At 49.4% G+C, this 26,164-nt stretch overlaps 2 protein-coding genes across 2 annotated transcripts in view; one reads left to right on the forward strand and one right to left on the reverse strand.

Annotated features, from left to right (window-relative positions):
- Window positions 1-26,164, reverse strand: part of LOC144094440 (uncharacterized) — a 149,579-nt gene that overhangs the window by 82,078 nt on the left and 41,337 nt on the right. The gene's annotated exons all lie outside the window — the stretch shown is intronic.
- Window positions 1-26,164, forward strand: part of LOC144136181 (nephrin-like) — a 69,350-nt gene that overhangs the window by 34,064 nt on the left and 9,122 nt on the right. The window contains exons 4-6 of the mRNA XM_077668250.1: window positions 1-155; window positions 1,565-1,882; window positions 23,969-24,223. The exon at window positions 1-155 is cut by the window's left edge and continues 52 nt beyond it. Coding sequence (XP_077524376.1) covers window positions 1-155; window positions 1,565-1,882; window positions 23,969-24,223 — 728 coding nt within the window. The remainder of the gene's footprint in view (window positions 156-1,564; window positions 1,883-23,968; window positions 24,224-26,164) is intronic.

Here is a 26,164-nt window from a genome sequence, read left to right on the forward strand (position 1 = left end):
CAGCTTCTCGATGCTGCGAACGCAAGGCGTGGTGCGCAACGAGCTGCGCTTAGGCCCGTTGCGGCGCCGGGACCTGCTCGCCGAGCTAGTCTGCAGCGCCTCCAACAGCAACCTGACAGAGCCGCTGGGGAGCAGCCACAGGGTGGACCTGAATCGTGAGTGAGGGGGGCACTTGTATTTCCTCGCGCAGTGCCTTTCCGGTCTGGGAATATTTTTGGCCGCATCGCGTTCCTTCATTCGCGATTCGTTCCCGAAAGAGGCGTATAGATGGCGCGACATCAGGGCCACGTGAGGAAATGGCGCTCCAGCTAGAGGTAGTGGCGGTGGCGTGTGTCCAGAAGTCACTAGGACTGGCCGAGCAGAAATGCGGACGACCTGAGGACATCGCCGATTTCCGAGATGCGAGCGCGCTGTTACCAAGTGGATGTTGTAGACTCACACGAGGCCGTAACGCGAGGCCGTAATTTATGATACCTACTTTTAAGGCGATGATGGTTGATCTGTTCTGAAATCGCATTTTGAGGAATTCTAAGTTTGAATGAGAGTACATGACTGTTACGGAAAGAAAATGCCCCCAAAGTATGGCAGAAATGGGCAGGCTGTTATTATAATGGGTACGTTAATGGGTGGTATCCCACATTCTCTCTTTAATCACGTGAAATCTTTATAACAGGATTTATAAGGCTTTTTTCACTGATAAAAAATATATGGTTGCTGACCTGACGAAATGCTGGAGGTTGTCGGCCTCGCTAACTTCTTCGCCGCCGTCTTCTTTGACACTAGAGATTCGCAGCCGCAGATTAGAAACGTCATTGAAATAAAGTGACCAGAGATTGCAACCGTAAGGTTCCATCACCCAACTTGATATTATTGACAGCGATTACTTTCTATTCAAAGAATAATAAATACCGACGGAGTAACATAAAGCACTTACAAAATGACGAAATCACTAGCGTTAATGGGTGTGCCAAGTTATTACAGCTACTATATAAAAATTAAATACTGAACACTTTGGGCTTGAGGTTTTCGGCAACTACGGGATGGATTTCCGTGTGCCGCAAGGTATAATAATGAAAGAGGCTAAAAAGGGACGGACAACGGGTGAGATTAAACGCTTTGCGTCTGCCATGATCGCCGCACGTTAATTGTGCTGCCGCGCAGCTCCCGAGTATGCATTCTTAATAGTCTGAACCGGCAGCGAGCCTCAAGAAGGCCTCAAAATTTAAACATGTGCAGCTACGTACTGCAGTCCTCAACCAGTCTAAAAAAGATACTACAGCAGGAAAAAGAAAGATGAGATTTTTTATGATGCGACCAGAGGTTCTATATCTGCTTAGAATGAAGGTTGCGCAAGAGCTGCCTGTGTGTACAGTCAGCTGGCAGATTCTCGTGTTATGTTTTAAAAGCAAAACGCGATCTGTGCTCTGAATCTCACCGAATCCGTCGATATCATTCACCCATCATTTTATAAAATGCCTTCCGAAGGGAAAGCTCTATTACTCATGTGCATGTACATTGCCAGCTCCGTTCAACCAGGTACAAATGGACGCAATGCTTTACACAGTAAAGCCGACCGAAGTGAAGGTGACGCTGACGACGCTTTCCACCTTATCGCCCGGTGTCTCCGCCCTAGTGGCCGACGAGGTTGTCGAGGCACAGTGCGTCGCCCTGGGAGCCCGGCCTCTGGCGCAGGTCACATGGTTTAAAGGTGGCCACCGGCTGCAGAACGACCAACTGTGGACCCAAGAGGCAGGCTCGACGCTGAGTGCCGTGAGCTTCGTGGTGCGCGCAGAAGACCACGGTGCCCAGCTGAAGTGCCGCGCAGACAACCCACACCTGCCTGGCAGTGATATCAGCGACTCCATCATGCTTGAAGTCTCGTGTGAGTGGCTTGAGGGGCTGTGCATTGCGAAAGCGTTGCAGGCGTATGTGATGTCAAAGTCAACTTTATTTTTCAGCATCCAACGTCCACTGGACAGGAGAGATGTTCAGGGGGGGCAAGCAAAAAACTTGACAAGGACCGCACCCCGTGCTGATGACAGCGACGCAGTGCTGACATAAAAAAAAGATGTATGCAGATTAAACGGAAAAAAAAGAAAATGAAACAAAAATGCACATGTCAGCAAAAATTAAACTCACGGCGAGTACATTTTCACTTCATGAACGAAAAAGAAACGATATATGGAGAAAAGGGTTTACACTACAAAACTTTACGACAAATTCGTGCTCGTTTTTTGCACGCTGTAAGAACAAAGAAAAATGTCAAGTCAATAACAGTGCAAGGAGCAAAAAAACAACAAAAAGCAAAAAAACAAAAGGCGCAGAAAAATGCACCTAACAAGTAAGTTTACTTATGCAAAGTAGGAGGCTATAGGTTCGAGAAAAAGCAATATTATACATGAAAAAGACCGAAAACTGCACAAGGCACGTTAGGAATGTGCAAGGAAATCAGAATTTAACGCAGTCGGCAAGGTGTACCGTAGCATCTGGCGACCGTAATTTGTTCGCGTGTATACGGGAGCTGCCACGGTTCCGAGTTCCTTGTGTCATAGACAGTGTGACGTAATTTCAGAGCCGCAAGTTCCCTGAGATAAGGGTCATTTTTTTTTTCATTGAGGTTTGACAGCATGAGGGAAGCAGCACATTGTAAAGATTAGATGTAACAGTAGCTTGGAGTGGCAAAAATTGGCCCGGTGCGTGCGTCTTAAGCAGCATTAGAAATGATACGCACAACTCTCTTTCGCAACTTACGTATTTTGGTGATATTCGTTGCAGTGGTAGTACCCCACACTAAGTAGCGATATCTTAGTGTGGAGAAAAGTAGGCAATGATAAAGCAATAATTTCATGTTTTGCGCCACAACCAGAAAGAGATATTGATTTCGCACGCACAAAATGAGGAACTGCTTACGCGTCAAGTACAAAGGCGTATTTGATCAGGGGTAGTTTTTACAAGAAGCCAACGAAAAGGTCTCAGCGTAAGTTAAGGACAGCGCAGCGAGCCATGGAAAGAAAAATGATAGGTGTAACCTTAAGAGACCGGAAGCGGGTAGAGTGGGTGAGGGAACAAACGCGGGTTAATGACATTCTAGTCAAAATCAAGAGGATGAAATGGGCTTGGGCAGGGCATGTAATGCGAAGGCAAGGCAACCGCTGGTCGCGGAAGGTACAGAGTGGATTACAAGACAAAACAAGCTGAACACGGGGAAGCAGAAAGTAAGGTGGCCGGACGAGATTGAGAAGCTAGCAGGGATACATTGGCCGCAGCTGGCAAAGCACAAGGCTAATTGGAGGGGCATGGGAGAGGCCTTTGCCTTGCAGTGGGCGTAGTCAGGCTGATGATGATGATGAGTTTTTACAGGCTTTACGTCGCGCGTTTATGGCGTGCTGAGTGAGGGAACCTGAAGTAGGGGGATAAGATTTGTTGGAGAAGTGAGGCAGTCCGACGAAGTTACTCCCTACACAAGCAATTTAGCTGCATTCATTTAAAGGGTAAGATAATAAGAACAGATAAATGATTGTAAAGCGATAAATGAACAGTTCATGATTTTGCCTAAGATTTTAGTGGACACCGTTAAAACAAACATATTGTTACAGGTTCTATTTACAAATAATATTTACAAGGCAGGTCGAGAGGAGCCTGGTGCGCCGGCGGCAGGATACTTGACTTTCTCTTCTACTTCCAGCCGCCGCACGTCTTCTTTATTCCTCAGAGCCCATGCGCAGCACGTGACATTTCCCCGTTCGCAGACGAAGCCCTCAGGGCCAGTCAATCAATCGGGGTCCCGAGAGTGGAATGGCTTCAGCCGTGCGACATGCACGACCTGGGTTGTCCTTGAGCGGCGTCCTTGCGTTGATTGGGGAGAGATGACATAGTTGAGGTCATTGAGGCGAGCAACAACGATGAACGGGCCTGTGTAGTGGGATAGCAGCTTTTCTGATAAGCCACGCTTGCGTAGGGGCGTCCACAACCATACAACGTCACCGGGCAGGTAGGAGACATCCTTGCGCCGGCGGTCATAACGCTGCTTAGAGCGATGCTGTGATGCCAAGGTGCGTATCCGGGCAATCCGACGGGCTTCTTCAGTGCGACATAGAGTGTTGGCAATAGAAGGCTCGGTGTCGAGAGAGAAAGGTAAGATGCTGTCGAGGGAGCTTCGAGGCGGACGGGCATAAAGAAGGAAGAATGGGCTGTAACCAGTTATTTCATGCCTCGACGTGTTATAGGCGTATGTAATGAAGGGAAGCACGTCGTCCCAGTTCTTATGGCGGGAATCGACATACATGGCCAGCATGGTCGTGAGTGTCCGATTGGTACGTTCAACCAGTCCATTAGTCTGGGGGTGGTACGGCGTCGAGTGGCGAAAATGGCATGAACTAAGACGCAGAAGCTCTTCCACAACGTCTGCCGTAAACTGGCGACCGCGGTCACTGATAACAACTCGAGGAGGTCCATGCCGGAGGATGACAGCACGAAGAAGGAAGAGCGAGACCTCAGCAGCGGTGGCGCAAGGTAGGGCGACGGTCTCACAGTAACGGGTGTGGTGATCAACGCACACTATAATCCAGCGGTTACCGTTGGACGAGCGGGGAAACGGCCCGAGCAGATCGAGTCCAACTTGTTCATATGGCGTGCTTGGAGGTGGCAAAGGATGCAGGCGTCCAGGCGGAGAAGTCGTGGGAAGCTTGAACCGCTGACACTGCACGCAGGTGGCCACGTAGCGCTGAACCATGTGACGCATTTTTGGCCAGTAAAAAAGTTCTTTGATGCGGTTAAGGGTCCTGGCAAACCCCCAAGTGCCCAGCCGTGACGTCATCGTGCATTGCCTGCAGAACAGAGGAGTACAGAGTAGCCGGAACGACGAGGAGAAAGCGCGCACCTCCAGGCGAGTAATTCGTTCTGTAGAGTAAACCGTCGCGAACGCAGAAAGGGCTTGCGGATGTCGGGTCACGGGCTTCGGCAAAAAGCGGCGCCAAGTGCTGATCCTTGCGTTGTTCCATCTGGAAAGTGCCAAGATCTGGAAACTCTTGGGAAACGGCAGCGAGATAGTCATCGAAGTTTTCATCATCGGAAGTAGTAACCGTGAGCGGCAGCCGCGAGAGGCAATCTGCGTCGGCGTGTTGGCGGCCACTTTTGTAAGACACTTTGAAGTTAAACTCTTGGAGGCGTAACGCCCAGCGGGCCAACCGACCGCAGGGGTCGCGTAGATTTACCAGCCAGCACAGAGAGTGATGGTCTGTGACGACTGTAAAAGCACGTCCATAAAGGTACGAACGAAACCGTTGTACGCCGAAAACAACGGCGAGACACACTTGCCCCGCCGCGGTGGCTCAGTGGTTAGGCGCTCGACTACTGATCCGGAGTTCCCGGGTTCGAACCCGACCGCGGCGGCTGCGTTTTTATGGAGGAAAAACGCTAAGGCGCCCGTGTGCTGTGCGATGTCAGTGCACGTTAAAGATCCCCAGGTGGTCGAAATTATTCCGGAGCCCTCCACTACGGCACCTCTCTCTTCCTTTCTCCTTTCACTCCCTCCTTTACCCTTCCCTTACGGCGCGGTTCAGGTGTCCAACGATATATGAGACAGATACTGCGCCATTTCCTTTCCCCCAAAACCAATTATTATTATTATTATTATTAGACACTCTTGCTCTGTTACAGTGTAATTGCGTTCCGACTTGCTGAGGGTGCGACTTGCATAAGCGACAACGTGTTGATTGCCCTCATGGCGTTGGATAAGCACAGCACCCACGCCGATGCCTCTGGCGTCAGTGTGTAGTTCAGTCGGTGCTGTCGGGCAGAAATGACGCAATATTGGCCGCGAGGTGAGGAGAAACTTGAGCTGCCGAAACGCGGAGTCGCATTCGGGAGTCCAGTGGAAAGGGGTGTCTTTCTGCAGGAGACTTGTAAGCGGGTAGGCTAAATCAGAAAACTTGGGAACGAAACGCCGAAAATATGAGCAAAGTCCTAGGAAACTCCTGAGCTCTTTCACTGATTTGGGTTCTTTGACACTGCTTACAGCTTCAACCTTCTGCGGGTCGGGTCTGAGGCCATCCTTGTCAACGAGATGACCAAGCACAGTAATTTGGCGTTCACCGATGCGACACTTCTTCGAGTTCAGCACGAGGCCCGCTCTCTCTATGCAGTCTAGGACAATGGCTAAGCGGCTGTTATGTTCGGCGAAGGTCCTACCAAAAATAACAACATCGTCCAGATAACACATGCAAACTTGCCACTTCAGGCCACGTAAAAGCGTATCCATAAATCTTTCAAAAGTGGCAGGAGCGTTGCAAAGGTCGAAAGGCATAAAATTAAATTCATACAACCCGTCAGGTGTCACGAATGCTGTCTTCTCTTTGTCTTGCGGGTGCATCGGGATCTGCCAGTACCCGGACCGTAGATCCACCGAGGAAAAGTAGGAGGCTGAGTGGAGGCAGTCAATGGCATCATCAACGCGCGGGAGCGAGTAAACATCCTTCTTTGTGACAGTGTTAAGCCGGCGGTAGTCGACACAAAATCGCCAAGTGCCATCTTTCTTTTTGACAAGGATCACTGGAGCAGCCCACGGGCTTGAAGATTCCTGAATGATGCCGCGGTGCAACATGTCACGGACTTGTTCATCGATTATCTGACGTTCGGAAGGCGAGACGCGGTATGGCTTCTGGCGAATCGGCTGTGCAGATCCAGTATTGATCATGTGATGGGTACGGGAAGCTGGAATCGGCGGTGGTTGGTCGCGACCAAAGTCAAACACGTCCGCATGCTTCATAAGAACGGCCACTAGTACCTGGCGGTCGCTAGTGGGTAGGGATTTGTTGACCATGGCTAGGAATTGAGAGTCGCTCAGATCGCGGCGTCTAGTTGGACGAGACACGTTGTCAGTGATCGCGGCAACTGGTACAGAAAAACGTTCTTCAAAGCCAGCAAGTTTTAAACCACATGGCAATACTGCAGGTTCGTTGGAATGATTGACAGTCCAAAGAGTGGCATGGCCCTTGGTCACATGGACGACGCTGCGGGGTACTAGCACACTTTTCTTTGCACAGTTAAGGAACAAGGTTCCACCACAGCATCGAAGGCATCAGAAATCGTGCTCGAGGACACAACGGGAACGAATATGGCAGACATTGCTGGAACGACGGTATCTTCAGAGACAGAAAACACTTGGGCAACCACTGGCGAGTCTTCTATGAGAGCTGACCGAAGGCCAGGACTTAACGATATGCCACCACTGCGGAAGTCGAGAGCAGCGCCGCACTGGTGCAAAAAGTCAATACCGAGGATGATGTCATGCGTAGAACGAGGGAGCACCGTGAATTCAGTTCGGAACATGTGGCCAGCGATCACTACATTCACAAAACAAATACCAATCGGAACCAATGATTCTTCCCCTACACCCCGGAATATAACAGCACGATCCCAAGCGAACATTATTTTACGACCCAGACGGTTCTTGAAAGTTGAACTCATCACTGACACCGTGGCACCAGTGTCCACTAAGGCCATGACGCAAATACCGTCCACTAAAACTTCAAGGCGGTTCCTTAACATAACAATGGGCAGAGGAATTGGCACTATCGATGATCCGGCGACCGCACCTCCATCGGCCGCACACGCTAGTTTCCCGGGGACGGTGGGGAACGACGTTGGGGGGAAGGCGAGCGGCGAGAGCGGTGCGGAGGTGGAGTCAGACTTCGGTCAGAGGCAGGGAGTCGTTCCGTGGTGTCGCGTAACTGGATGGGCGCTGAGACGATGTGAAGACACGGTCATGAACAGGCGCATTGAAACTCAGGCGAGGGTTCGACCATTGGCGCTGGGAGCGGGAAAACTGGCCCCGGCGACGGCAGAATCTAGAGATGTGACCGATCATACCACAGCGGTAACAAAGTGGTGGGTCGGGGGGGCACTCGGGATAACACTCCGCGTAGCCAGTGTCGAAACGACCATCGTACTCCGGCTGCCGCAGGTGGCGTTGCGGATGAGCTGGCGCCCTGGGGCCGGAGCGGGTGATCCGGGGAGCGTCGCTGTAATCAATGCGAGTAGCACTGGTAGTGGCCTGGGCAGACAAACTCCAAGGGGAGGAGCGGTAGGCGGGAGCCGCCTGCAGAGAACAGCTCCCATACGGGACCTCACTGCGGCGCGCAAGATCTTGATGCCGGGAGAGTTCGTCACGCACGATTTGACGATTGACGTCAGGGAGAGTCGCCGCATTCACAGGCTCGTGGAAATCCACGCTGGCGACGGTGGTGACGTTAGGCAGGCGACCGAACTTGGGAGTAATTCGACGCAGTTTTAGAGCTTCAAAGGTGCGGCAGTGCTTGATGATATCCGTGGGCGAGTCTAAATTTTCTTTACTAATAAGAAAGCTGTAGACGTCCTCTGCGATGCCCTTGAGGAGATGACCAACGCGATCTTCGTCGGACATACTGGGATTAACGACTTTGCACAGCTTCAAGACCTCTTCTATGTAAGTCGTGCAGGTCTCTCCAGGCACTTGCGCTCTCTGAAGCAAAGACTGCTCAGCGCATTTTCGTTTGGCAACAGTATCCCCGAAGCAGCTGCGGAGCTCTTCCATGAAGCGGTCCCAACTTGTTATTGATGCCTCATGGTTTTCGAACCAAGTTAGCGCGGTGCCATCGAGAAAGAAGACGACATTGGCCAGCTGAAGAGTGGCATCCCAGCCGTTGTATTTGCTCACCCGCTTGTAATTGGTGAGCCAATCATCCACGTCTTCGCCAGCCTTCCCGGAAAACGTCCGCGGCTCACGGTAGTGTTGCCAAGCGGGCGTTGCGGCGCCGGTCGGACGTGCGTCGGCTTCCTTAGGCATTTGCACGGGCAACGGTGGCAATCCGGCGATTCTTCGGCTGCAGCGGTTGCGAGAGGGGTCCGTAGTGATCGACCCCGCACCTCCACCACACTGTTACAGGTTCTATTTACAAATAATATTTACAAGGCAGGTCGAGAGGAGCCTGGTGCGCCGGCGGCAGGATACTTGACTTTCTCTTCTACTTCCAGCCGCCGCACGTCTTCTTTATTCCTCAGAGCCCATGCGCAGCACGTGACAATATTTTTCTTATATTTCGCGATCCTGCTTGATAAGATTTCTCCCCCCGACTGTTCTAATATGCATGGTCAACTATGCAAATGGTTTCAATCACATATGATGTCTCGTCAATACGATGTTTTAACTGAAAACTCTGAAATATATCACTGGTACTCGTGTGTTCCACAAGGTTTTGTATTGGCCCCACGTAGGTCTTAATTTTCATAAATGATATTGTATATGAGCGCAGTGTCCGAATTGAGCATTATCAGAAGATGGAATAGTGTATTTTTTGGTGAAGGCCAAAAGGGTCAGGACAACCTTAAAATATAAATGGAACGCTCACCGCAATGGCGCATCACATTGCAGATGAATTAACTACGAGAATAGTGTTTTAATATCTGCGAAACACAAGGAACAACATCTCATGCGTGACTATAGACCTCCTGCATGTTTGCAAACAAACGAGGTGGCGCTGCAGTCGCTAGCGGGCTCGCGGTAGGCAAAAGTCCAGGGATCGAGTGGCCTCGCGGAGAGATGGGCGAGCGCGGGCGTTCAAGGCTTGCGGGCGCATTTTCAGTTTCTGCGAATCACAGCAATGGTTGATGCTTTCAAATTAGTTATTTCTTGAAGTAGACTAGCTCGCGCTGGCCACGTGCGGTGTATTCAGAGAAATAGTTCGCCACTGTGTATTGTATGTAGAGTTTATAGTAAATAGAAAGCGTTTCTGCCATTGATTTCTACGCTAGGGATTGAATAAAATAGGAAGTTTTGACACTTTGCTCTAGCCAGAACGATTTTGCTTCGGGACAGTAGTGAGAGTGAGTGCTGGCGTTGTTTCGGCGGAGCAGACGTGCGCTCACCGTCTGCTGACATACGTAGGTGTCGCGCTGTGCGAAAAGTGGGGACCGCGTCGTGTTCCCATTCTCCTCTGTCTTTCTTAAGCGCTGTTTTTAGCCGCAGGACCACGCACGTACCAGCCAGGTCGACTTCTCTTGCCCCTTGTTAAACTTGTCGATTTGGCGAAAATTTGATTCCTGAATTATTTTCTTTCTTAGCCCTGGGGCTTCTGTGTCGTGACGAAAATTTATAGCAAAACATTCAGCAGAAATTTATAATTCACAACGAAAACGGCGCGAAATACGGGGACAGAAGAGAGATAAACACTGGCGCTGGCCCTGTCGCGTTTGTTTCTCTTTTGTCCCCGTATTTCGCGCCGTTGTCTCTGTGAATCATGAACCAACTAGCCCAAACTAGTTCTCCTAGAAATTTATAAATTACGCTTTTTAGATGTGTGGTCGTCGAAAATTGTGAGGTAATTTCTTTGATTTCTTTGAGGCTTTGTTTAATTTCAGTGCCACATTTCTTTGACCAAAGCGCAAGCGAAGAGGCCAAAAACAAGGAAATAAACGTTAAGGTTTGTTTTCTGACCTTTCACACTTTCTGCGACTGGCTTCACTCACACCTTCCTAATCTCGTAACGCATGAAAATACAATGATTCTATTTGTCGCAAACGATTCCTGGGACATTGAGGAGTGTAATAAATCTTAGATTTTTTTTTCTTGCACGTGCAGTACTATGTTAGTTATTTTTGTAAGAAACGTTTTCATGTAACTATGCATGCATAAGTACTTATCATCTAAAAAAAGAACTAATAGCGTCATCATACAGAAAAGGGCTTTGCGAACATGCTGGCATAAAAAAATTGTCGCACTTTTTACTCAATGATTTAAGACCTTGGGGTGACTTGACGAATGTGTTAATTATAATTACCCAATAACTGCCCCAGGTATAGCTAAAAAAACGCATTACAGAAACTAGCGTAGCCATTTCATATTTGCACCAAATTTAGTTACAGATCGCATGCATAAATAACGAAAATACTTTTCATTGACACGTCCCCTCTCAATCTCGCCACTTGTCTATAATTAGTAGCACGCCTGCGGCTGCTTCTTTCCAAACAAGCTTCGCGGTCATGTACTACCTCATGAAACATGCATGATGCAATGAAAAAGCATGCGGCTCTTAGCAGCTGTATTCTAAGCACGCCAACGTGACAGCACAAGATTGACAGAACTTGCCACACTTCTTTCTACTCGAATCAAATAATTACGCCGGTAATATTAAGAAACAGTTTCAAGTAAATATCAAATGCCATGAAACGTGTCATTGAAACATGCTGTGCTATTAACAAAAGAACGCACTCCGTGGGGCTGAGTGAACCTACCGGCGCCCCGTGCACACCGGCTCAAGTTGACAAATGTGTGCAGCTACATATGTGCTTTTTTTCCTTGCACAGTTGTAAGCGCACTATGCTGATGTTCAGGTGAATGAACGCAGTAACTTGCATGCTATTAAGTGCATTGAGTGGCAGTGCCGATCGACTCCCAGACTTCGCGCTTTACTACTGCGGCCCATTCCCTGTTAGCCAGTTCCATAATTCGGTATTTATCTGCGAGAAACCTATCGAGGCTCATTTAAATTTTCTTTTATGCTACTACGTGGATCCAACAGTGACGCAGCAGGTAAATGCATGCAGCTTCTGCAGTGCGCAGGCATGATTCAGCCGCCGGTAGCTGCAGCAGCTGCGGTAGGCACTGGCAGGCGGAACCTGTTTTGCCTACCATGCGAAAGTCGCTGCTGACATCAGCGCCACCGCGTCTTCGTGATGTTGCGGGCTGAAGGAGGTCTATAGCACGAATTGAAATTTATTGAAACGTGTTTCTGCGTATAAGTACCTCGGTCTGCATATATGTGAAAACATTGCTTGGATCGTCAAGTTTTCGTTATATTTGACTACGGATTGGAAAAGTAAAAGAACGTGAAGAGGACGTTTTGGTATTCTTGAAGCAGCGCGAAGCCACTTGTGTTTAGATCGCTTGCGCTAACGTCATCTGCGACGCAATCACAGGTGTTCACCTTCGTAAAGTTGAAATGGTGTAGAGTAAGGCCTTAAAGTTTGTTTTTAAAGAAAATAGGGAATCGTATCTATTTCCGGGCTCATTTCTAAACGAGGACTAATGCAATTTTATGAAAGAAATAGAATTAGTCGTTTAAGCTTCATGACTAAAATAAGAAAATGTTATTTAAATTTAGATAGCTCGAAGCAAGTCACTTTTTCTTGCGACTATGCTAGAAGAAGCCATCATGTCCTCAATCTGCTCTTTTTCCACGTAGACTGAACAAATCAGGTAGCGATACAGTTCAGAAGAACTATACTGATAAGTTTCTGTCTTTGACTGAAGCATTTCCGAAGACTCAACATAGCCCGCGAATAACACATCTTAAGCTAGTTGGCTGTTCATCGCAAAGGAAATCAGCACAAACTTCACAATGGTGCAGAAAGGAAGACGAGACTCTGGCGCTAACAAGTGAAAAATTCATTGTTGCGGCACTTGGGCAAGTATATACCGCAAGTATAAAGGGAGAACAAGAAGAGCAAAGCCTGATAGACATACATCGGTACGGAATTACGCGGGAGAGCCACCCTTTGAGGGACAGTGGCCCCGTAGACCACATTTGAGCACCGTCTCGAGCTGGTGGAAGGAGTAGTCGGGGCTGCCTGGGGACTTGACGTGCTCCGAGGCGGATTTGCGCCAGGCAAGAAGGCAGCCCGTGCAGGTGGTGAAGAAGCCGCTGGGCAAACTGCTCCGCAAGCAGCGCAGTAAGCTGCCGCGTGCTGATGCCAAGGCACGTGCAGGAAGGTGGACGCAGCAGCGCTCCTGATGAATCGGATCGTTGAGCGTCGCTGGCCCAGCTTCCACGGCGGTGCTGTTCGGCAAGACGACGGCATCGATGCGGTTGTAAATAGTCCAGTGTTCTTCGCTGCCAGAACGGGCAGCCTTGCGCTGAGCCACGCGTCGGGCTGACCGGAGGTGCAAAAGTTTGATGTCCTGAGCAGGTGTCCCGGCTGGTGCAGTGGGCACAGTTGTGGCATCGCGCTCACATTGGGCGATGTGGGCGACATATTCATCCCCACGCCATGTTCTCGGGACAACCCGCATCTTACAAAGCTGTAGGTTTGTTGCCGCGTACAGGGACGAGGTAGATGGGCAGGTTATCCGAGCCGTGCGTATCAGAATCGTACTGCCAGCGGCACCATAACGTCTGGGGGCCCAGCACCAACAGCAGCAAAGAGTATGGTGGAGCTGCCATAAAAAAACGTAAACCAATGAGCTCCTGCCTGCACCACTAAAGTATCACAGGCTTAACCCAATCGTAATATAAATGAAAAGGCCCGAAGGCAATGTTGGGCTTTTGCCACCCGAAGGTGGGAAAATAAAAAAATGGGGTAATGCTACTAAGCGACCCACCGCCGGGGGAGCGGGCCCGGGGAGACTCCCCTGATCTCCCCTGGGACGTAGCGGAGGGGGTAGGACATAGGTTGTGGGAATGGGACTGAGGGAAGGGTTATGGGTAATGTGATGGGAATGGGGACAGCGAGATGTTGACCCTCATTTTATCATCGCTCGACTCCTGTCTGGCCAGGACAGGGAGGGCGTCGATGTTCTCCAATGGTGCGGCTCCACTCACGGGATGCCCGACCACCCAACGACGCAATAGCTCCGACTCTGAGACAGGGAATCCTAACCCGGGGCAGCTGCCTCGGGCTCCTCCTCGACTTTCAGGGGTCCGGTTCGGACTTGCATTACGCTCCCAGCTACTAACCGTCGAGTGTTTTTCGCGGCTTTTCAGACTCCGGAAGTATGTGTGGTGTGATCCGGCCAATAGAGACTTGGGTCGTCAGCCCATCGGCACGCAGCCCTCGGCGCCATGACCCACCCCTCCGTGGGGACCCACCTGTGCTTCCAACCAACCAACCATGCACTTATTTCCTCCCCTGGCTTGCTCCACACCTACTGAGGAGGGAGTGTTCAGGGCCGGGCTGACCGGGCCACAAACCAAGAACCTGGCCGAGGGTGAGATAACCCGGGCCTACTCCACCGGTACTCCGCAACATCGACGGTTTTTGCATCGGTCCTACTAAGGTCCCCCTTACCTCGGCGTCCCGCGCTCTAGCCTCACGGCCCCGCGGTCAGCCATCCCTGGCTGCTTCCCCGAGGACATCGCTTCCTCAGAGCCCTTCTGCTGGAAACCCCCGCGCGGACCTGGCCTCTCCGTGGCCAGAAACCGACGCGCCAGCCGGTAGCCACGCACGCCCCCGCGTGCAGAGGCTTTTTGATTTTCGAGCAGTTTTTGAGTCCAATTCCGTGAGTCCAACCTGATTGTGAAACCAGGCCTGCCTCCGCACAGGCATCGGACCTCACGTGCGCGACTGGCCCACTCAGTCGCTTGGGAGTCGCTGCCACTCCCATGGGGTTTTGCATCCCCAGAGGACGGGCCCCGGCCAGCCCATCCCCACCGCTGTGCGTTGCACCGGAACAAAGCCTAGTAGCCGAAACTACACCGGCCCGTATCCGGTGGCAGGGGGGGCCACGGGCAGGCCGCACAGTCGGATTTCCCCCCCACCAACAGCAGCAGTGGACAGGATATATTCGACGCTGCAGCTTCCCCGTTCGACGCTCAGGCAGCCCCGTTAAAGCGCGCCGCGATGGTTCGTGCACCGCCATCGATGTTTCCATCGCGTTGCATGCGCAGGTCAAGTTCGCCCCCCGCCCCCATCCCCCAAGGCAGCAAGGCCGCGTCGCTGCCCTGGCGGCGACGCGGCGTTGCTGCGGCAAGACAGATACGAAGACGGCAGAGACGCATGTAGTCGTGTGAAACGCGCTTCACGTTTCAGGTTTCGCAGTTGCATGGATTTCTGCGACTACGCAGAAAGCTCGTAGTTACTGTCGTGATATGGAGTGTCACAGTTGGTGAAGAGCCACGCATCATCCGTGAAATTTCATTATTTCCGCGGCAAGTAGTGCGAAAAGCACACGAGAAGACTGTAATCATCGGCAGGACTCGATGGTGTGCCATACTCTGCACTTGCAAACCTTGGACAAGAAGCTAGGCATGTTTTTTTTTGAGTATTACAACCAATCATAGACGGGCGGCACAGTTCCAGACGAGTCCAAGTCCAGTCGTCTAGTTCGGCTCCTGAAACCAGGGAAATCGCCTCTACCTGACACCGTACCATGGAATTGCACTGGCTAGCCGCGTCGGCAAAATACTGGAAACGATGGTGCTTACACGTATTGAGTGGTGCCTGGAGTGGTACAGTATATATTCGGCTATAATGTCGGGGTTTCGACGTGGATGCTCTTCAGTTGACAACATGGTCGACCTGGTGTCATCCGTCTAGCGCCAAAAATATTTGAAGCGGCTCCTCTTAACCGCGGCATTGTTCCTGGATATGAAGGGCGCATATGACAACGTAACTCACCAGGCTGTTTTGGACGTTCTGGAAGCTGCCGAACTTGGTGGTCGCGTATTCCGCTGGATACGCAGTTATTTATACAACAGATCTCTCTTTGTGCAGACTGAGGATGGCACAAAATCTCATTTCACATCCCGCGGAGTCTTACAGGGCGGAGTCCTAAGCCCAACGCTGTTCAACCTTGCACTTATCGGGCTTGTAGACATACTACCACAGTCGGCGCAACTCTCAATCTATGCTGACGACGTCTGTATCTGGGCATCCGGAGTTACACAACCACAAGTTCGAGCGAGACTTAAAAACGTGTCAAGTATTCTTGCGGCCTACCTCCACCCGCAAGGCCTTCAGTTTTCAACCGAAAAGTGTTCGCTTGTTGTGCTTACACGCAGGAACATGTCTCATTATATGGTATGTATAAACGGCACAGCAATACCCTACGAAAAGAGCCATAGGTTTCTGGAAGTAATCATCGACCGAAATCTGTCATGCGCCCCACCCACCCTCCATATTTCATACATGAAAAATAGACTGAGCGATTTCTCACGTTCTCGGCTTTCTTGGGGAAAGTCGTGGGGAGCATCATTGCGGTCGATGATGCAGCTGTACAACGCCTTATTCATGGGATCCTTCGGTACAGCCTCCCTGCAATTGGAAGCATTCGAAAAACTAACGCATGAAGTCTACGAAGCGTACAATCTCAAGCTCTCCGGACCTGCTTAGGATTGCCGAAATGTGTCTCTACTGCAGCAAATGTAGTCATCGCCCAGGAGCATACACTCACTACTTACCTAACAGTTGGCGCACTGAGGGCACATTTACGACACATCTCCCGGAGTGCTTCTCACTATCTTGCCAGTCTCCCTATTACCAGGCCGCGCACATCGTTTACAAACACCATTGATGCACATCGCGCCATTCTGCTGTCCAAGTTTACACCCGCCTAGGCCGTACTCACCACTTTAGAGCCTGCACAATCCCCGTGTGCTTCTTTCAATACCTGACATCAGGAAAAAGATCGATTTATCGCCGATAGAACTAAAACGAGTCACTCTTGAATACTTCCATGAGGACCATGCAAACCGGGTGCACGTCTATATCGACGGCTCAGTGAACCCTATCTTCGGGCTCCGTGGTCATCCCCACAAGGGCTACTGAAAATCAGAGTTAAGACACCAGACTTCTTCGACGGGTGCAGAACCTACCGCTCTTAGTGTCTTTATTGAACACATCAATCAGCGGATCCCTTTGCATTGGTCTTTTTTCGCCGATTTCAAAGCGGCCCTCCAAGCCTTACAAGCTGCTCTTCGCCGTGAGGCCCATGAACAACTGATCGCGGAAATCCGAAACTACGTCACTCTGCTGAAGGGCACGACATTATCTATCAATAGCTACGAGGACACAGCGGCAGACAATACCGCGCTGACGAAGTCGCGTGAACTGCTCACCACGACGGCGGTTTTGTGTCTAATTATGAGACATCATTCCAGCGCACAGAAAACACACAGACATAGAGAGTAGACACCACAAACGCCGGACTTAAACTGAGGTTTATTCCACAAAACAGGCCTTTTCACTTGCAAAGGGTTACTAGTGACCCCTGGGGCTGTAGTTTTTCCGCGACCAGATAACATTTGTTCAAGTCGACAGAAGAAGACACACAAACATGGGCATAAGGGTATCTTGCCCCTCACATTCAACACATCGGCGCGCCCCCAGAACACCTACCTCCACCAAACACATTTGCCTCCAGATAATCTATTTCTCTTTTCCAGAGCGCAAGGGTCGGGCTCTTGACGCAGTTCTCTCTTTTAAAGCGAAAGCTTTACTGGCCGCGAACTTGCGATTTCGCCGTGGCGGGGCACATGACGTCACAGCGCGTGCCTCGCCGCAGATATTTCTCTCTCTCTCTCGCTCCCTAGTCACTACTGCGCATGCGCCACTAGTAGCACCGAACCACAGGTGTTCCGCCGCTGCGCAGCGCCGCGCCTTTCCTAAAAATCCAACTTTCAATTTTCAGTTTTCTCTTTCCTCTTTCCCTCCCTCCTTTATCCCTTCCTTTACGGCGCGGTTCGGGTGTCCACCGATATATGTGAGACGGTTACTGTGCAATTTCCTTTCCTCAAAAACCAAACAAAACAAGTGAGCCGATGGCGTTCATAGAGTTCATTAGCGTCGACAACTTTGCAAAGGCCGTTCATTTTCACGAAAGGAAAGGCGCACAACCGGCTCCGTGGGTCAGTGGATACCTCAATCTCGCTTTCATGTATGTGGCGTTGGTGCCCAACTGCAAAAGCCTGCTTTGATTGCGTTCTGCACACTGGATAGATAGCGCGCCCTCCCTTCCACCCTGGAAGGTGGCACGCAGTTAATGGTTGATCGCGACAGATTCATCACCAAATGAACGCTGCGGCCTAGCTATTGCTGCAGTTCCGCATGCAATCCACAACGCTGCCAGCGCTAATGCATTCAGGCCACATCTCACTACCGCCACATGTGTCAAAGCACGAATGAGGCGTCCGCATATCCAGGGACCCAGTTATGCGCCCATCTTTTCCACAAAATCTTCTGAGCCTAGAACATTGTCAACGCGAACGCCAATGAACACAGTGAACGCCGACATCTTTCGCTTTGCATATCCTGGATTAGCTGAGCTAATCCACACTAATTTTTTCCTTTTATTTTTCTTTCACTTCCTTCAGCCTGTTGTGCTCCAGAAAAAAGAAATATATTATCTGAAGGCAAATGTGTTTGGTTGGTCAACTAGGTAGGTGTGTGGTGGCTCACCGATGTGTCGAATGTGTGGGATAACATACCCTTATGCCTATGTATTTTTTGTTTCTGCCGCCTTGAATAATTATTATCTGGTCGCGGAAATACTTTTCAGCACCAGGGTTCGCTAGTAACCCTTTGAGAGCAAAAAAGTCGGTTTTGTGGAATAAACCCCAGCTGAAGTCCGGCGTTCGTGGTGTCTACTCTCTTGTCCGTGTGTTTCTGTACACTGGAATGATGTATGATAAATATACCCGAAACCAACTAGCCCAGCTCTATATGCTTAGCCAGATTGTGTGTCAATTCTCGCTTCGAGATCAGACGTAGCGGGCAGGCTTCGCGCACTTGCGCGGGATTTCACGCTTGCCGCGAGGAATCGAGGCCAATTTTCGAATTCATGTTCAAAATCTGTGGATCCTGATCTAAAGCTCCAGCTTTCATAAGTCCTACCACGACGTGGAGCAACTTTGTACAATCCCTCAAAATGTTCCTGATGAATATGTGAAGTATATGGTATGAATTTTTACTTTTTGTTTCGAAGAGAAATACGTTTTTTGTGAGCGTTTTGTTTGTATTCCTGTATTTTTTCTCCGCAAATCATATAACGTTCTAATTTTCATTTTAGGAATAGAAATGTTCGTTTCCGCGTGCTGCAAATATGTTGTATTGTATTGTGTTGGACCCGAAACTAGCCCCTGGCTATGGGTCCAGTTATTATTGTACATATTGAATTGTGCTCAGTTTAATTTTCGAATAAAAAAAAACCTTGCTGTGTCGCCTGTGGCTTGGGGTAGCTTTCACCATCTATTACTCTTCCTTAAACGGTATGGCTGATAGCCCTGCATGTGCCACCTGCAGCTGTGTTAAGACTCTAGCCCACATTCTTTGTGAATGCCCTGTCTACAGTTCCGAAAGGCAGTCTCTCTGCCGTCCACTTGAGCGTCTAGATCCACGCCCGCTGACGGAAATAAAGATTCTCGGCCACTGGACGCGGTGATCATCAGCGGCGAAGGCCTCCAAAGTACTGCTCCACTTCTTGAGTACTTCTGGCCTGCACGATAGGCTGTGAGTTTTCCTAAAACTTGCTGACTTTGCATACTGGCTTCATATTTCTTCCTACTCTCTTTTCTCCTTCACGTTTTCATCCCGTCAACCCTTTCCGCCGTGCAGGGTAGCAAACCGGTTATTTTTCCGGTTAACGTGCCTGCCTTTCCTCTTCCTCCTCCTTTGCCTTCGTCTGTCGCGCCGTCTTCTTTTGTAAATCTCACGTACCAACTACTTGATGATGATTGCAGAGTTCTGTTTCGTGGTAAATCCGCCGTAAATCAATAGAAAAGAAAGGGCCCAATACACTGCCCTGCGGAACTCCGTGCATTAGACTATGCTCCGGACTTTTCCCTTTAGCTACAAAATGGCATTTTTCTGGGCCAGTGGGTATGAATCCATGATTTGGGCCAGCATGAACTTTGAGACACAAACGAAGAGAGACACGTGGAACACGGAACACACTGCTGACTAACAACTTTAATGAAAAGGCGCGGAAATATATACAGTGGTAAAGGTGGAGAGAAGGATGGAGAGAAGGCAAAGCGCATGGCGGAAGAAGGCCGCACCAAAAGCAAATGTAACAACAATGCTTAGAACAGATGACGAAACAGCCGTTACCGGGAAAGCGAAATCACTGAGCCCACCACAATCTTAGGCCGCGTTGCAAAACTGTGCGCACGTGATGGGAACCAAAGCATGATCGAGAATCAGTTCTAAGAGTAGTCACAGGATAAGATCTAGGCCACATCAAAGACAGTGAAAGAGCAAAAGCCGCGTCATAAAAACAAAACACGCAACAACTGAAAGAATATATGAATGAAAAACCGCAAGAAACCACGCCAAAACAATGCTAGAAGTTTAACATGAAGAAGGACATGAGGCTGCGAAATCATGAAAAGCTCCTTCGCCTTCAGGTGAGACGAAAGTTGAATAAAAACCAAAATAATGCCAACACTAACACGGCTAAAACAGGGCTAAAAACCTAAAGTTGAATTAAAACCAAAATGCCAACAATTACACGACTAAAACAGGGATAAAAACCTAAAACATGATGTGGGAGATAAAAAAACAAAAAGCACAAAAAACGGTGCCGAACAGGACGGGCGTATAATTTGGCCGGTTCATGGGACATGGCAAACATCATGGAGGAGCGTTTTTTCTTTGGTTGAAAGTGCAATTGACGGGGTGCTTACGCAGTCCTTCCCTTTCTTGTGGATGGCTACAGCTTCGATGATTTCCCTGGCCAGCCTATCTTTTTTTCTTCCAAGGATCAAGATGTTGTCGAGGTTGGCCGTGCATGGGTGCTTAGGCTGGCGGCAATGAAGAGCCAGGAAACCTGATGTGGCAGTTGCTCCTAATGAATTTGCGTGTTCTCTAGCTCTTTCATTGACGCACCTGCCTGTCTGTCCAATATAACATTTACCGCATGCGACAGGGAAATGATAAATTACACCTTCGTCGCAATCTGCGTATCTTGTCTGGTGGTTTACTGCGCACCTCATCCTTCACTCTTCGTTGTTAACTTGGCGGCACATCTTGTATGCTTTGTTGGGTGCAGAGCAAACCACCTTGACAGCATGTTTTGCGGCGATCTTTTTGAGGTTGTGAGTAAAGCCGTGAACGTAGGGTGCAACAACGATGTTCTTGCTGGTCCACGTTTCTTCCCCCGTGGTTGCAGATTCCTTGCGAGGCAAGCGGTGAAGCAGCTCCTCGCTTACCGTGATCAGCATTTCTTGGGGGTAACCAGCTGCTCTTAATCTAGTGATCTGCTTCGAAAAGCTGGGGCCCATTTGGTGCGGGCATGATTTTTCAAGCGCTGACCTCAGGGCCCCTTTCGCAATTGCCCTCTTGACGGTCTTAGAATGAGCTGACTCACGGGGAAGGAAACCTTTGTTGCTGCGAGGTTCATAGCGCCAGCACGCATGTCCTTCTTCGAGCAGAAGCCGGAGATCCAAAAACCTAATTTGGTTCCCCTCGGGGAGTTCATGGGTGAAAGTGAATTCGGGCATGATTTCTTCAAATAAAGTTAGCATTCGTCCTGCAAAGTTTCACTCGGCGGCTTCATGAGCACTTATTGAGCAAGAGATTAGAAAGTCGTCCACGTACCGAAAGATTGTGGTCCCCGGATAGCCGCGTACGATGCAAGGTAAAGTTCGGAAAGGTATGGTGCCACCTTCGATCCAATGCAGATACCGCTCTTCTGTACGTAGTGTTTTTGATTGTGGGCTACAACTGGCGAATCAAGGTACACCGTCAACAGTTCAAGGAAAGTGTCCGTTGAAATGCCGGCTGAATTTTGAAAGGAAACAGCACCGTCTTCTTCGATGGTGGATAGCAAAACCGACATGAGTTCCCGATGAGGAATGGCATAGTACATTTCTTGGATGTCGATGGAAAAGCTGTACAATATCTGACTGCTTTTTTCTTTAAGAAAGGCGGTCAAGGCGAGCGAGTTTGGGATCCTGTAAGGATCATCGAGCCGCAGACGTTTCAGCTGCTTTGCCAGGAAATCAGATAGAGTGATCTGCCAAGTGGCCCTCTCAGAAATTATGGCACGAAAAGGAACGCAGTCTTTGTGCGTTTTTGCAGTGAAAAAAACCGCAAGCTCTGCATTCTTTGTTCCTTTGATTTTCGCGCATAAACTGCTGAGGCCTTCCCTGTCTGGAATGGAGAGGGCTTTCCTTTTTGCTTCTTTGACCTTCTTGAGGTTTACAGGCCGAAAGTTTTTTTCCATGTCTTCGTTGACCTTCACTTGGTATGTCCGGAGGTCAGAAACGACGAAACCTCCCTCTTTGTCAGAGATACAAAGCTTGAGGTTCTTGCGGCGAAGTTCTAGTGCCGTGGAACGGAATCCCACCTGAGGCATGACGTTGGCCTTTTCCCGGGAAATGCTGTCCAGGCTTTCGCTGATGATCCGTGGCGCTTCTTCCGTCGGAGCTTTTCCCGCACTGCGCCGAACAATTGCTACCTTGTCGACTCTGTCCAGCCGAGGCTGAACTGCGTATTCTGGGCCATTTTCCAATACCTGTCTTGACTTGGAAGTGAGTTGAACTTCCCCGAGGGTTACTACGGGGATCTTGCCTTGGTTGGGAGGTGTGTTCTTCGGTCTACCCTGCTTTAGGACAGGGATGTACCTTCTAGTCCATAGGAGCTCCGTTGAGTGCTTGGCTAGTGCTAAAAGGTGTTGAAAGGCGCTGAAGGTGCGGCCTTCTTCCGCCATGCGCTTTGCCTTCTCTCCATCCTTCTCTCCACCTTTACCACTGTATATATTTCCGCGCGTTCCGCGCCTTTTCATTAAAGTTGTTAGTCAGCAGTGTGTTCTGTGTTCCACGTGTCTCTCTTCGTTTGTGTCCCAAAGTTCATGCTGGCCCAAATCATGGATTCCCTTTAGCTGTCTGCAGGAAAATTTTTCTCTCACTCAGAAACTTTGCAATCCATCGCAGCGGCCTTCCACTCGCACCGATGTCTAAGGTGTGCTTAATAAACAAGGCTGACAGTGCCAAATGCCCGTTTAATATCTGAAATACTGGAACGGTGACAATACCGCGACTTCGCTTATGCTCCGCACATGTCACAGTCTTCATGGTCACGTCCATTGTGCATCGACGCCTACGAAAGGCAGTCGTGCATGTACTCCGAGAAGTTCCCAGCCTCGTTACACCACCAATGAAGACCGGCTGCAATCATCTCCATAACTTTGCACAAGCAGCTCGTCAGGATCACGTCGTCGGGCTCAGCGCTGCATGATCTACTTATTCAAAAATGTACCAACCAGCCCGTATTCGTCCTCTTCTGGATGGTATTTCTTCATACTTTCAGTTCAAAAAAGAGTGTGCCGTTCCTTAGTTCCACCGACAGCAGGTCCCTCATTTGAGCCGATGCACTTAGTCCAAGAATGACGGCTTGTGAAGGAATGAGACGACGCGGGAGAAGTCATCCTTATTCATGATCTTGGCCAAGAACTTGAAGGAACGGTTGCAGTAGGACAGAGAAACATACACTTGACGAGAATGTTGATTCTGCGCGCGATTGGTCAGCAGCGAGGAAGATGAAGGCCGATAAAAGAGCGCTCGTCGGGTGACGTTTATGAGGTTGAGGTTGTTGCAGCTACTATAGGGGTTCGCCTTGCGGATTCTGCCGGCAACTGCCCACCGTAGCGATACCTAAATGCTAAATATGGTCTATAAAGCAGGCACATACCTGACATCTGACTGATGTGCATGGCTGTTAACACAATCACCTACAACGGTCAATAGTCAACTCCTGCTATCACCATCCGGAGTCCAAACCCGAGTCCTGTAAGAAGTTTCAAAGAAGGCGTGAAGGCGCTTTTCTACGCGACTGATTTCCGCTCGGGTGACGTTTGTTCTCTCGCTGCCCCAGTACTGCCTGCCGTGCTGGCTACTATTCTTACAGAATTGAAGAAGTACTTTGATTTGGACTAGTTATTTCGTAGCTAAGGTTGATTCTGAGGACGGCTCAAAAGGCACAATGACAAGGGGGCCGCCTTTTCCGTTGTTTTCTTGTGCCTTCCTTTTCCTTGCCCCCTTTTCGTCATCTTGAGAATCAACCTTAGCTACGGAATTGAATCCCGGTCAATATAGCAGATCACCTTATCTTTTTTTTCCAGGATGTTGCGAATTAATTTATGACTTCCGTCTGTTTCTAAGCTGAAAGGGAACAGCACACCTCCATTAGGTGATTTAGAATGATCTTGGCAGGTGGGCTGAATGATCGATGCAATCATATTTAGTCAGACTGACCTTTACCTGACTGCGCGGTCTTGCAGATCCGCCTCAGCTGTCGCTCACCACATCTGAGCGGCGTCCACGCGAGGGTGACAATGTCACCCTACGCTGTGAATGGAGCGCCAATCCTGCCGTGGCAGCTGTATGGTGGCGGCACGACGGCCGATTGTTTGACTGGCGTGACGAAGCGCTGCATCTAGCCAATGTGACCAGGACGCAGACCGGGCTATACGAATGCCTCGCTTCCAACCGCCTGGGCGAGGGCTACAGCAACCAGCTCCTCTTATCTGTCCTCTGTGAGTGTTGACATCTTGCTTGTAGTAACCTGAGGAGACTTTGTGCGCCAGAGGGCTAGTAAGATAAACTTCGCGTTGTACTCGTGTTGCAGGCTTGTTCAAAGGGAATTGCCATATACTGCATTTTATGCATAACTTTTCAAAATCAGTTACCTGCGCCGTCAGTATAAATGAAAGAAAGCAAACTGAAGTAAACTAAAGAGGCTAAGACGGAGTGCAGATAGTTTGGTTATCCAAATTTCAAGAACATGCATGGATGTGAAAAACGTCGGGCATGAGGCGCATGAGGGGCATGAGGCGTAACTGCAACGCCGAGCTGTGTCATCGCCAGGCCGGTCGACACTAAACTGGTGGAAGTGGCGGTCGGAATCACGTGTTCTCCTCAATAGTCCTAAAATGAGGCGACTGGTGTCACGCTTAGCGCCTGTGCGCCGAGAATGCCGTTCTTGCTTCCTCAAGGTCCTGTGACAGCTAAAAAAAAATGTCTGGACGATCAGACATCTGATGCCTCAATTCTGCACAAGCAGCTGGCATCTAAACCTGCAGAGAGTTAATAAATAAGCGCAAGGGCGGGGGGGGGGGGGGGGCATAAAGAAGTTCAATATGGAGAGAATCGAGCATGCTCTAAAAAAGGGAGGTAGCCTAAAAGCGTTGAAGAGGAAACTAGGCATAGGTAAAAACCAGATGTATGCGTTGCCAGATAAGGACGGCTATGTCATTAGCAATAGGGATAAGATAGTTAAAGTAGCCGAAGAGTTCTGCACAAATCTATACAGCAGCAAATGTGATCAGAACGTTAATGAGAGAGACAGTAGGCACAGCAATGCGTCATCACGCCAGTAAAGAAAGAGGAATTAAAGAAAGCATTAAGAGCAATGAAAAGGGGAAAAGCAGCTGGAGGGGATCAGATAACGGTAGATCCGTTGAGGAACGAAAGGGGAGATTGGGCTAGAAACACTAGCAATCCTGGATACTCAATGCCTTATGATCTCGACGGTACCAAGAGCTTGGAATAACGCAAATATTATCTTAATTTATAAGAAAGGAGACGCCAAGGACTTGAAGAATTGCAGACCGATCAGCTCACTGTCCGTTAATCGCTAATAAAGTCAGGGCATCGGTACACTTTAATTATGCCACAAAATGATCAGGAAGGCTATCGTAAAGAACATTCCACAATAGATGATATTTACACTACCATTCATGTGACCGAGAAATGCGCGGAATATAACCAACCCCTGTATATAGCCTTCACCGATTACGAGAAAGCATTCGACTCAGTGGAAATCTCAGCAGTCATACAGGCGTTGCGGAATCATAGTGTAGAAGACACGTGTGTCAAAATACTGCAAGATATATCTAATAACTTCACAGCTACCATAGTCCTCCAAAAGGTCAGCACTAATACTCTAATAAGGAAGGGCGCCAGGAAAAGAGACATGACCTCGCCAATGCTATTCATCACATGTTTACAGGAGGTATTCCGAGGACTAAATTGGGTACAGTTGGAGATAAGAGTTAATGTAGAATACCTAAATAATATGGGATTCGCTGATGACATTGGCTGGCTGAGTCACTCAGGAGGTGAATTGCAAATCATGATCAATGAGAGACAGGCAGAGCAAAACAGTGGGTCTAAAAATTAACATGCAGAAAACCAATGTAATGCTCAACAGTCTAACAAGGGAACAGCAGTTCACAATTGGTAGCGATGGGCTGGAAGTGGTAAAAGAATACGTCTACTTATGGCAGGTAGTGATAGCTGATCCAGATCATGAGAGGGAGAATGGGGTGGAGCGCATATGGCAGGTTCTCTCAGATCATGAATGACAGTTCACCAATATCTCTCAAGTGAAAAGTATACAACAGCTGTATCTCACCGGTACTCACCTACGGGGCAGGAACCTTGAGGCTAACGAAAAGTGTTTAGCTTAAATTAAG

This window comes from Amblyomma americanum, chromosome 6 (assembly GCF_052857255.1).
Source record: "Amblyomma americanum isolate KBUSLIRL-KWMA chromosome 6, ASM5285725v1, whole genome shotgun sequence".
Lineage (NCBI taxonomy): Eukaryota > Metazoa > Arthropoda > Arachnida > Ixodida > Ixodidae > Amblyomma > Amblyomma americanum.